General features: G+C 40.9%; 1 protein-coding gene across 2 annotated transcripts in view; it reads right to left on the bottom strand.

Annotated features, from left to right (window-relative positions):
• Window positions 1-13,449, bottom strand: part of etfa (electron transfer flavoprotein subunit alpha) — a 58,003-nt gene that overhangs the window by 30,462 nt on the left and 14,092 nt on the right. For both annotated transcript variants that reach the window (XM_069902553.1, XM_069902552.1), the window contains exons 5-9: window positions 9,079-9,178; window positions 5,652-5,762; window positions 4,053-4,154; window positions 2,597-2,665; window positions 1,670-1,752 (exon numbers count right to left, since the gene is read on the bottom strand). In XM_069902553.1, the coding sequence (XP_069758654.1) occupies window positions 1,670-1,752; window positions 2,597-2,665; window positions 4,053-4,154; window positions 5,652-5,762; window positions 9,079-9,178 (465 nt within the window). The remainder of the gene's footprint in view (window positions 1-1,669; window positions 1,753-2,596; window positions 2,666-4,052; window positions 4,155-5,651; window positions 5,763-9,078; window positions 9,179-13,449) is intronic.

The following is a 13,449-nucleotide window of genomic DNA, read 5'->3' as shown; positions in this document are numbered from 1 at the left end:
AGCAGCACCAGTTGATACTAGTAACCATTAAAATAAAATTTGACACCTTACATCAGCACCTTTTATTGTGTGGACCTAACCTAGCAGCTTACTTGTATTCAAATAATATAACATCAGAGCTACAAAAAAAATACATTCCAGGAGATTGAATTGGCAACTCAGTATGTTGTTTTTTTTAAACCTGCTAGTTATGCTTTCAGCCAAATATTTACCATACACTTTAGACTGGTCTTTGTTATAAATGATTAAAAGGGCTCCAAAGAGAGTCATCCCAATTGTTTGATATTTCCAAAGAGCTTAAAAGTGACATTTTTAAAATATATTAATCAAGATCTGGTCAGTTATTTTATTCCTACTATATTTTAAATCGTTATCCTAAGCAGTTATGCATTCTATAAATAGTGATCTAAAAGCACTTGTTGCTATGGCATGTAAGAGGTTTTGATTTATAAGGAGTTATAATTATATTTATAAAAGTTAACAGATTTTATTTGAGACGCATTATATCCTAGGGTTAAAGTCCTTATGTCTATTTGTACATAATAGACACAAGTGAGAATTGATTAAAATTCCATTTTACACAATTAACTTTTTGAATGTCATTTCCTGAGTAAAATCTACCCTGATATTTTTTTCTTTTAGATACACCAGTAATTTATGTTGAAGGGAAATTACAGAACACCTTTCTGGCCTCATGACCACCTGCATCATTCAAGGCAACAAGAGCTCGGATGGCCGGGACTGGGTGGTAAGTTCACGTTTGGGGAGACGGCAGCTCAGATGTGCGGGTGCCGGGGCAAGGATCGGGAGTTCGGACGGGCGGGTGCTGAGGCAAGGATCTGGGGTTGGGAGTTCAGATCGTTGGGTGCTGGGGCGATGATCCGCAGTTGGGGGTTCGGATGGGCGGGCGCTGGGGCGAGGATCCATGGTCGTGGCTTCAGGTGAGCGGGCGCTGGGACGAGGGTCTGCGGTCAGGAGTTCAGATGGGTGGGCAGCAGGGGAGAGGATCCACAGTCGGGAGTTTGGGTGGGCAGATGCCAGAGCCAAAAATAGGGGGAGGGGGTCAACTTTTACACAAGACATACCAAAAACACCCAATTTTTAAGCCAAAAAGGGAGGTTGACTATAACACGGTATCGACAATTACACGAACAGTAATTCCAAAACACATTTAATTTTCTCTATTAGTTTATCTATTATTTTATCTTTCACCGTTTTATGAAATAGTCAGGCAAAAATCTAGGGTGATCAGACAAGAATATGTAACGCAAAACAAAATCCTCCATCCTTCCCAGTTATCAGTCACAGTATGCCTTAGTCATTTTAATCTTGAGCAATAAAATGGGTCAACCTCAACCTAACTAACCCAAACCAGCTCTCACTATCCAAGTTCGCTTATTTTGTTACAAGTTCAATTTTAATTACATTCTTTGTATCAGAGGGTTATCAACTGCTATCAAAAGTAATACACTTTTGAAGCAACCATGTATTCACAACCATGCACGTTCAACAAAGGAAAACCCTAGTGTTAGTTTCTAATTTATCTACATAATGAGAATGGCACACAACCATTTTAACTTTAACGTCATTCAGCTGAGGCATCAATTTTCTAATTATTACAATCTTGCAGCCAAAACTTGAGCAACATCAGCTCAAGCATTATACTTACAGGTGCTACGATTTTTCCAGTCTGTCCAACTTGTAAATCATTGGGAACAAATCCTGCATCCACCGCAGCTCGAGAAGCACCAACTGCATCATGTCGGGGGAAAAAAAAGCCAAGTTATTTCATGACAGAACTTGCAGGAAGTTCTAAAAACTGTAGGAATTTTTTTAAATGCAAAATTCTTTATGGTCTCAAAGAACTTTAGATCTTAATTCTGTGCATTTAACCAAATACAATCTCAAGAGCTAGTTCAAAAATTAGGGTTAATATACCTAGATTAAACTGTGATGACAAAATATTCACTTATTTTAAAATGTAGCTTTCAAATGTAATAGTTTATGTGCGATATGCACATTTTCTCATGGATATGTAATTGAATATGCTCATCAGTGATAGGAGATTAAAAGAAGTTCAGTTCATGAAAAGCAGTCAATAAATGATTTTAAAAGTGAAAAACTTATTGATATCACCAATTTATAATAAAAACTAATAGTACATTTACAATTGAAATTAGCCAAAAAATTTGACATGTGGCAATATGCCCTCACACCATAGATGACACTGCAGAACCACCAGAAATTGGAAGTACATAAATACCCTGTGATAAATATCATGTACCATGAAAGTCCTCAAGCTGTGTTTACTGGAGTCCCCTTTTGCAGGCTAAACAAGTTGGTAATTAACAGCAGTACAAACTGTTCAGCCCAAATGGAAATAATGCAACACACCTTTAAAAGATTTGGAAGGCTACCAGATCTCTGTTTGCCTTCATTGCGATCACAAGGACAGGACACAGGGATTCATAGCCCCAATAAATGTTAAAATGAAGAATATCCAATAATTTCAGAAATATATTAAGCAATAGTAAAACCAAAGACAAATTACATTTCATCTACAAGAATGAAAGGACTATCAAGCGAAAACACCCACCAGCCGCATGCAACTTATCAGCCAAGTCATACAGTAACTTGAAGTTGTCTCCACTTTTTAATCCCCGGCCTGAGAAGCAATGAAACAAAATAAACCATTTAAAGACCATTTACTGTAAACATAAGCAGTATAATACCAGAGAATATTTCATCTGGTGCAATAGAGGTACAAAGTCCCCCCAAAAAATCCAGAGCTTTTAATTTCTTTCCACTGGAAGATGATTTCTGAGCAATTCACTGCATTTTCTTTGCTTGAGATTGTTCCATAAATTGAGCTACTTGGTTAAATTTAATAAGCACACGACCTCTGGTTATGCAGGTTCATAACCATTAGGGCTGCCATTCTTTTTCCATTGCCAAAATAAATTCAAATAATCTGGCTGTGAAGACCAGATCGAACAGTCACAAAGCTACAGAAAATACAAATGTTTCACTAATAGCCTTCAGGGAAGGGAATTTTCCCCTTGCCTGTTCAGGCTTTGCATATCAGTCTATATGGAACTCTGAAGCACTCTAGGAATTTGCTCAATTGCATAAGTAATTACTGATTGACCACACTACGTGACAAAAATAATGAAATTTTAAAATTTTATATTTGTAACATTTAAAATTTAATTTTTTTTTATTCACAGCACGGTAGAAGCAAATTCCCGCCATTTAAACCCATGCCATCCAATTACACCTAAATTAACCTACAACCACCCCCCCATGTTTTGGGCAGTGGGAGGAAACCAGAGCACCCAGAGGAAACCCACGCAGACATGGGGAGAAAGTACAAACTCCTTACATCCAGCGTGGGATTCGAACCTGGGTCGCTGGTGCTGTAACAGCTCTGCTCTTAACAGCTATGCTAACCGTGCAGTCCTATTCATTCCAACCCATTTCTTAATTTAACATGACAGAATAAACACAAAATGCAAGAGATACTCAAAAATGTCAGCCAATATTTGTGGAAAAAGATTAGGAAACTGGGATATTATCTCTTTCCTCTCCCTCCAAAGTAGCTACACAACATTTCAAGGTTTTATTTCACATAAGCAACATTCAGAATATCCATTGTCCAATTATACATTTGTTACTTTACGTGGGTAAAGAAGAAAAATCAAAAGACTGTTAATTGGATTTAAATGCTTCTTTTTTTAAAACTCATATTTATTTTGTTAAACTAAATTGACTCCTAATAATCTAGGTTTTGTGACCCAAGTCGTGTCAAATCCAAAACAATTTCATCCAAGCATTCGGATCACAAGAGTCAGGCAAAAAAAGGGACAGTGGAAGCAGAACCTGTTACAAAATAAGACAATATTGAGATTATTATGTTAAACATTTTTACGATGCAGATCTATTGTTTGCTCTTGTAACACATGTAACCCTGGACTTCATCAAAAGTTGAAAAATTCAACCATTTCAACACCTCATATAAAGACTAAAATACTACAAAGTACCAGAAAGCTTACCCCCAGATATAACAATTTTGGCACTGCTTAGTTCTGGACGGTCACTTTTAGACAGATTTTGTTCCACCCATTCAGACAAACCAGCTCCAGGTGGAGCTGATACTAAAAACAAAAAAAAAAGAACAAAGATTACCTTTGGAAAGAAAATCAAAAATAAAATTTTGTTTGCTGGAAATCTGAAATAAAAGACAGTAAACTCTCAACAGTTCAGGTAGCATCTGTCTGCTCGAGGTTAATGATTCGGGTCTGGGACAATGTGATTCAGGTCATCGAATGCATACCTCAAAATTATTACCAGAAAACAACTTTCTCATGATCAAGTCTGTTCAGAGCATGAGAGTGGTAGCTATACAACAAATATTATACACGGATTACTGTTCTTCAGTGGTTATTTAGGATATTCTAAACAAATACAAATGTGGTGACCTTTGTTGAACTGATAAAGACAGTCTCTATATCGCACAGAGCAAGACTTCACAAATGCCAGGATAATGTATTATTGGCGGTATTGGTTTAGGATTGGAAGTTGGCCAAATGAAAACTCAACTCCACACATGGCACAGATTATTTTATGCACAGTTCAATGTCTTCTTCGAAAGACCCAACCACCCAATAATACATACTCCCACGTGACTTTGCTCTGTTGTAAGCCCACAGTTCACCTTCAAGTTGGGTTTTGATGCACAAAATTCAGACTCATTGGTTCCTCAGTATTACAACACAGGGCTGGAACAGTTTCTTAAAATAACACTGCGTAGCAATCAAAAGTAACTTGTACTCTCTCCAGTGTTACTATTAAACACAATCTGGTCAGAATTGCCGTTGCTTGTTCTCCAAGATTCACTGAAGCAGTTCTTTAGAATGGCAGCTTTCAACCTACTAAAATTTTAATTCTATTGATAGCCCACTGTTGTCTTTTTATAACTTCACTAATGCACAATCGCTTCAAAAGCCAATCAACCTCATTCCCAGGACTTGGCATGCCACGGTCCAAGGACCAGAGACTTACCTGTCCTTTTAAATAGGCAGTAAAGAATTAATGAAACACTTCAAAGCAGAGAGGGGCATTTTGCCACATATATTGATAAACATCGTTGTCACCCAAAAAAAAATGGATTATCTAGTTGACGTAATCCCATACTGAGATGCTTGTTTGAATGCATCCAAAAAAGTCTTCTGGGTTTTGTTAACAGTACTAAGAAACTGATACATGGTGAACAAGAACAACGCAGATCAGTTAACAAAGTGGTCAATAACAAGGCAACATGGATTTTAGTTAGTCATTCTAATGAAAAGGGAGAGGAAGCATATTTTTTTCACCCTAGTAAAGGGGGGATAAAACTTGCTGCCCAGAAGGGTAGTGAAGGCCGAGAGGTTCACCACATTTAAGATATAAATGGATAAGCATTTGAATGAACTGTATCCTTTAGAGACCAAGGCCTTCATGACTCTCATGGGTACAATTGGCTATTTAGTTCTGTGAACTATTCTAACTTCATAGAGTAATACTCAACTGCAAACCAATAGTCAAACCCAAACACAAGTTGGCAGGCAGAAGTATTTTTTGGAATATTTAATCAGCCTTCTTAGAGCATTTACCTTCCTCAGAACTTGCATCTACTCCATTCACAGCAGCAACTTCAAAAGCTGTACCTCGTACAGAGAACACTTTAACTTCATCACTAGACTTCACTGTGCATACAGCATTTCCTGTAAAGATCCAAGAATCAAGGAAAAAAACCCACAAGACTTCAAGGTAAACTTTGCAAGTTCAGAATCTTCTAAAATATTTCTGGCTATTTTTTTTAGTTACCATTAGTCTCAAATACACATAGATTACATCCAGATTTTTTTTAATTCAAAGAATCTAGCCCACATCCAAACCCCCAACCAATGCATAAATTCAAAGGAAACTACAATACCACATATACTTGTGTAATAGTCTAATTTTGAGGACAATTTTTAGGGTACAGTTTAGGAGGTCGATGATTACACACCTGCTACTTTAGACCAGATTAAGTACCTGCATGGCTTGAGGTGTCAGAGTTCTGATGGCCAGCCAGCAGGGGAAGGGTGTTAAGTCCATGTTTGGGGTGTCAGGTGCTCGGATGGTCAGGTAACCACAATAGTCCAGTCAGGGCATCAGGAGCTCCAGTGGGCTGGGGCCAAAAATAGGAGGGGTAGGGTTCGTCTCTTACACGCAAGATATGGAAAATTCCAGATTTTTGGGCCAAAAATAGGGAGTCGACTTTTGCATGAGCATATATAGCAAGTCCAGAAGTATAACACAGAAAGCAAAGCAATAATGCTGCCCGCAGTGTCCATCTTATCCAAAGAGTAGTCACATTGACCAGTCACTTCAAATGTACAGCTAATGCAAAAAAAAAATCAACTGTGGCTACTTAGTTCTGGAGTTCACAATTTCCCTCATATAAACAGCATATTTTTTTGGGTCATCACCCCTACCCTGCCAATGCATTCCTTGATGGCAGGGTCACCAATCACTGAAAACTATCTCTTCACTCAAGTGAAAAAGGGTGGATATCAAAGACAACTTCTGCATTCCACTCCATCTCTCCATTGCTCCCAGTTTATTGCCTTCTGATGCCATTCCAGCATTACTACCATGATGGTACTTGATTCCAAATACCATGCCTGCAAACAATATTTCCCAATATGATCTACAGGTATGTGCCATTTAACATCCATCCGGGCAACATCCAACTGCAACATCCAACATCATAGAGTTCAGTAAATCCCGATCGGAGAACACGACGTAGCAGATGTAACCGGATGTAAGCAACATGCATATATTGGTCTTTTGTATACAAAAGCTTATATATGTAGGTACTGTCAGCCAGGTCCCTCAGGCATTACAGAATGACAGTTCATCAATGGAGGTTATTCGACCTCAAACTCTTCCAGTGGATCATCGTGGTCACTAGGACGGAGGGTCACCAGGACGGAGGGTCACCAGGACGGAGGGTCACCAGGACGGAGGGTCACCAGGACGGAGGGTCACCAGGACGGAGGGTCACCAGGACGGAGGGTCACCAGGACGGAGGGTCACCAGGACGGAGGGTCACCAGGACGGAGGGTCACCAGGACGGAGGGTCACCAGGACGGAGGGTCACCAGGACGGAGGGTCACCAGGACGGAGGGTCACCAGGATCACGAGGATGAAGTTGAGAACACAGATGTGGATGAGCCTGACCCTCTTTGTTAAATTGTGTGTGACACAGGCGAAGAAAGTGTTTACATAAAAGTTTTAAAAAGTGAAAAAAAAATGAAAGTTTCAGTTTGCCTAAATTCAGTATCTTGTACAGCTTTGCTAAGTACCGTATATATCGTAATATGGTGTTCGCACAACGTCCACATCGCATAACACCCATTTTCACAGAACATTAAGTGGCGCATACCTGTACTTCAATTTGAAGTACAAAGCATGTACCAGACCAGCGTAACAATTTGTTCAACTTGTCTAAACAACTTATTCAAGACAGCACTATGCAAAGCCTTCTCACGTGCTTCCAAAGGAAGGTACATTACAAAGCTTCCTCTGAGAAAATGCGCAATGCTACGACATTTGATGGCTCTTGTCAAAAACTAAGTTACCCCCCCCCAACCATCCAACTTCTCAATTACATCCCCACTTGGATTGCTCTGTCTGGGCAAGTCCAACACTGCAGAACTGGGCCTGAATAACTCCACAACCCACCACAACAATCAGGTATCTAAAGGCTCCATGACATCACAACTCAAAGTTCACTTTTTACAAATCATTAGTCACGAAGCCCTAATCTCCACCAACTTCCATTGCAGTAAGACTCTCACCAGTGTCCTATCCTTTTAATTTTTAATTTAGATATACAGCATTGTAACAGGCCATCTTGGCCCACGTCGATGCCGCCCAATTAACCCTATGCCTCCCAATACGTACTCGTGGGCCGAAATGGCCTGTTACCGTGTTGTACGTCTAAATTAAAAATTAAAAGTTTGGCCACACCTGACCTAACGGATAGATAATCCCAACCCGATTCTCTCACCCCTTTCAAGCCCTCAAACCTAGTCTAATCCAGTCCACGTTACAGGATTGCTCCATTCACCCCCAGAATATATTTTCAGCTTCTATCCCAGATCTTTTTCTTTTAATCCACTGCTCATGCCATACATCTTAAATCCGACACCTCCACCCTCACGTTTTGTCCCTCCTCATGCTTGTGCCTTCTCAAAACCAACCCTTTCACCTTGCTTTTAACATCACCTCTTAAAATCCCAGATCTTGCTCCGGTGGTAAAATGCCTCCAGCACTCAAATGTCTCAGCTGCATACAAGCCACAGCAGGTGCAAGTTGTTGCACTAAGTGAAATATCCAACGATCTGCCTGCTTTTAACAATGGCAGTAACTACTGATTACAGCTTGCCCGTCCATACAGAACATTGCTTCAATCAAAAGGGAAATAAAAGATTTAGTGTAGCAGATGGAAGAAATGTAACAATAAAACCTTAAGTGGATTCGTCTTTGGTTCCCAGTCAAATTCTAGTGAATTATAGAAAAGAGTACAAATGGCTCCAGGAGTACTTCAAGAACCAAGTTAGGTTGTTCATTCAGTGAAAAGGAAAACTAAACTCTTATACCACTAACTTTCTGATACAGTAGAAGTCCAAAAATCCGGATGTCAGAAGTCCAGACTATCTGAGAATCCAGACTTCTCAAAAACTCTCAAACTTTTTAAACTTAGCGGGCTTTTGTGTGCATGCGTGCAAAAGCGTCACAGGTGCCCAGCGGCATTTTTACTTTTCTTTAAAACTGCTCATTTTAATAAGTGAACCACGCTGCATTTGCTACTGTATAAAGTATCAAAATTTACCTGCTCATCTCTTCTTTATTCCTCCTTAAATTTGAATTTTAAAAGTACTGCTCGAGAATCTGGAAAATCCAAGCCAACCCAATCCCCCGAGCAGTGCGGATTCTCAAACTTCTACTACATCATCAAGGCACTGTCGGGATCTATCTTGTTCCTACCTGCATAGATGGTTCTGACAAACACGTCAGGGGATTTAATTTCAATGATATCGGAGATGGCAGCAACGTCAAGTTTTGCAGCTATTCGAGGTAGAAGATTCTGCAAACAAATGGAAAGCTTAAATCAACTCTTCAGAACAAAATATAATAAAGATGTCTACACATTTTTAAGTCAAACCAATTCTTATTTATATATTTTAAAAAATAAACATCTGGAAAAGGAAATTAAGTGTCATCTTTTGTGGATGTAGTAAATGTAAATAAAAATATTGTGTTTTTGGTGAAAGGCACAGAAAATGAAAAAGAATAAATGCTTTTATATTCAGGTTATTTAATTAGATTCATCCACATCAACATTTCTCAGATATCTGGCTAATAAGACAACCAGTTACTAATACAAGTTATGAACAAAGGATAGTAAGGCATCATCAGATTCACTTTTAACACTCCATTACTCTATCGAAACTGCAACAAATTAGATGGGGATTCAAAGTATGCTTCATTGGCATCACGCCACACATGGCACCAAGTTAGCGTAACAGTGTTCAGAACGTTTTCTTCCTTCTCTCTCAAAATGTTCGGTAGCTTTTTGCAGCTAAGTGGACCTCCGGCATTTATTCTTTTTCATTTTCTATGCATTTGGTTGGGAAAAATTATACACCAAAAGCACGATATTTTTATTTACATTTCCTTCTTTGGCTTGGCTTCGCGGACGAAGATTTATGGAGGGGGTAAAAAGTCCACGTCAGCTGCAGACTCGTTTGTGGCTGACAAGTCCGATGCGGGACAGGCAGACATGATTGCAGCAGTTGCAGGGGAAAATTGGTTGGTTGGGGATGGGTGTTGGGTTTTTCCTCCTTTGCCTTTTGTCAGTGAGGTAGGCTCTGCGGTCTTCTTCAAAGGAGGTTGCTGCCCGCCAAACTGTGAGGCGCCAAGATGCACAGTTTGAGGCGATATCAGCCCACTGGCGGTGGTCAATGTGGCAGGCACCAAGAGATTTCTTTAGGCAGTCCTTGTACCTTTTCTTTGGTGCGCCTCTGTCACGGTGGCCAGTGGAGAGCTCGCCATATAACACGATCTTGGGAAGGCGATGGTCCTCCATTCTGGAGACGTGATCCATCCAGCGCAGCTGGATCTTCAGCAGCGTGGACTCGATGCTGTCGACCTCTGCCATCTCGAGTACTTCGACGTTAGGGATGTAAGCGCTCCAATGGATGTTGAGGATGGAGCGGAGACAACACTGGTGGAAGCGTTCTAGGAGCCGTAGGTGGTGCCGGTAGAGGACCCATGATTCGGAGCCGAACAGGAGTGTGGGTATGACAACGGCTCTGTATACGCTTATCTTTGTGAGGTTTTTCAGTTGGTTGTTTTTCCAGACTCTTTTGTGTAGTCTTCCAAAGGCGCTATTTGCCTTGGCGAGTCTGTTGTCTATCTCATTGTCGATCCTTGCATCTGATGAAATGGTGCAGCCGAGATAGGTAAACTGGTTGACCGTTTTGAGTTTTGTGTGCTAAATAGAATAATACCTAGTGTCGCCGAGAATATTCTCCCAGAATCACAGTGCGGCTTTCGCGCAAACAGAGGAACTACTGACATGGTCTTTGCCCTCAGACAGCTCCAAGAAAAATGCAGAGAACAAAACAAAGGACTCTACATCACCTTTGTTGACCTCACCAAAGCCTTCGACACCGTGAGCAAGAAAGGGCTTTGGCAAATACTAGAGCGCATCGGATGTCCCCCAAAGTTCCTCAACATGATTATCCAACTGCACGAAAACCAACAAGGTCGGGTCAGATACAGCAATGAGCTCTCTGAACCCTTCTCCATTAACAATGGCGTGAAGCAAGGCTGTGTTCTGGCACCAACCCTCTTTTCAATCTTCTTCAGCATGATGCTGAACCAAGCCATGAAAGACCCCAACAATGAAGACGCTGTTTACATCCGGTACCGCACGGATGGCAGTCTCTTCAATCTGAGGCGCCTGCAAGCTCACACCAAGACACAAGAGAAACTTGTCCGCGAACTACTCTTTGCAGACGATGCCGCTTTAGTTGCCCATTCAGAGCCAGCTCTTCAGTGCTTGACGTCCTGCTTTGCGGAAACTGCCAAAATGTTTGGCCTGGAAGTCAGCCTGAAGAAAACTGAGGTCAACCATCAGCCAGCTCCCCACCATCATTACCAGCCCCCCCACATCTCCATCGGGCACACAAAACTCAAAAAGGTCAACCAGTTTACCATGATTTACATTTACTACGTCCACAAAAGATGACACTTAATTTTCTTTTCTGGGTGTTTTTTTAATATATATATATATATTATATACATTTATATATTCTTAAAAGAATACAGCCCAGAGAAAAGAGCAGATCGAATTAAATAAAACAGAACTTATGATATATAATGCGCTGTGTAATGCACTGTAATTCAATTGAGATCCCATTAAGCAATTGATTTGACAGCTCCAAAACAATATGAAGGATTCCAAGGGATGTTGCAGGAAGTGTAATAGCAATTTAGGCCTCCGTTAAAGAACTGGAGAGCATTATCAACCACTAACCACATTAACCTTTTCGTCAAAGTGCAAGTGAACACTCTTTTTTAGGTTCCAATTTTACAATAGGTTTGGAATCACAATAAAACACTGCAAAACATTGTTCTTTGGAAATTCACCATGACAAATCTTATTCCTCTGCTCTTTTCCCTTTGTCCTAACACACACACTCATCGAGGCACAACATCCAAATCTCTTTAGGAAGTCGCTATTGAATCTGTCGCTCTCACCCTCTCGAGTAGCACATTCCCAATCACACGTACATCTGGTTAATTGAATTCAAACCTGATGTCCTATTTAATTCCATAATGGGATACATGACATGAGGGTGCAAAGTTATTTGAACAGAAACCAGCACATTTTACTGTAAAACAATTACACTGCACAGAAAATATTCTTGGAATAGATTAACATATTTTCAATTATTCACCTTAAACCTGTTAGACATGCATTAAAAAGGTAACATATAATGCAAAATGTAACGCACTATTCAGAAAATATCGAACAGTGTCACCTTCAATAATGAACAGTTCATTTTTGGCCTGGAAGTCAGCCTGAAGAAAACTGAGGTCCTCCATCAGCCAGCTCCCCACCATGACTACCAGCCCCCCCACATCTCCATCGGGCACACAAAACTCAAAACGGTCAACCAGTTTACCTATCTCGGCTGCACCATTTCATCAGATGCAAGGATCGACAATGAGATAGACAACAGACTCGCCAAGGCAAATAGCGCCTTTGGAAGACTACACAAAAGAGTCTGGAAAAACAACCAACTGAAAAACCTCACAAAGATAAGCGTATACAGAGCCGTTGTCATACCCACACTCCTGTTCGGCTCTGAATCATGGGTCCTCTACCGGCACCACCTACGGCTCCTAGAACGCTTCCACCAGCGTTGTCTCCGCTCCATCCTCAACATCCATTGGAGCGCTTTCATCCCTAACGTCGAAGTACTCGAGATGGCAGAGGTCGACAGCATCGAGTCCACGCTGCTGAAGATCCAGCTGCGCTGGATGGGTCACGTCTCCAGAATGGAGGACCATCGCCTTCCCAAGATCGTGTTATATGGCGAGCTCTCCACTGGTACAAGGACTGCCTAAAGAAATCTCTTGGTGCCTGCCACATTGACCACCGCCAGTGGGCTGATAACGCCTCAAACCGTGCATCTTGGCGCCTCACAGTTTGGCGGGCAGCAACCTCCTTTGAAGAAGACCGCAGAGCCCACCTCACTGACAAAAGGCAAAGGAGGAAAAACCCAACACCCAACCCCAACCAACCAATTTTCCCCTGCAACCGTGTCTGCCTGTCCCGCATCGGACTTGTCAGCCACAAACGAGCCTGCAGCTGACGTGGACTTTTTACCCCCTCCATAAATCTTCGTCCGCGAAGCCAAGCAAAGAAGAAGACATTAATTAGTCTGTTCCTCTCTCTAATAATCATGTTAATCCAACTATGATTACATTTACACATACTACTAGATTCAATTCGTGCAGAGTTAATTGGCTGTGATCTCCACAACCTTGGTGAAAAAACACACAAATGCTGGAGAAACTCAGCAGGTCAAACAGGGCCTTTATGTAGCAACGGGAAAGATACATCACCAACGTTCCGGGCTTGAGCTCTTCATCAAGATATGGGGGAACATGAGAGATAGCCGAACAAAAGAGGGATGTACAAAAAAAATACAATTGAATACACTAAATGACTCAATCTTTTATTGTAATTCAAACAGCAATTTTCAATGTGCGTACCTACGTCGAATTAACTATCCATATTAACCAAAGAACTATGGAATAATTCGTCCAATATCCTCAGTG

Source organism: Narcine bancroftii, chromosome 11, assembly GCF_036971445.1.
Source record: "Narcine bancroftii isolate sNarBan1 chromosome 11, sNarBan1.hap1, whole genome shotgun sequence".
NCBI classification, from domain to species: Eukaryota; Metazoa; Chordata; class Chondrichthyes; order Torpediniformes; family Narcinidae; genus Narcine; species Narcine bancroftii.
The sequence above is the reverse complement of the archived record's forward strand: the minus strand, read 5'-3'. Positions and strand labels throughout refer to the sequence as shown.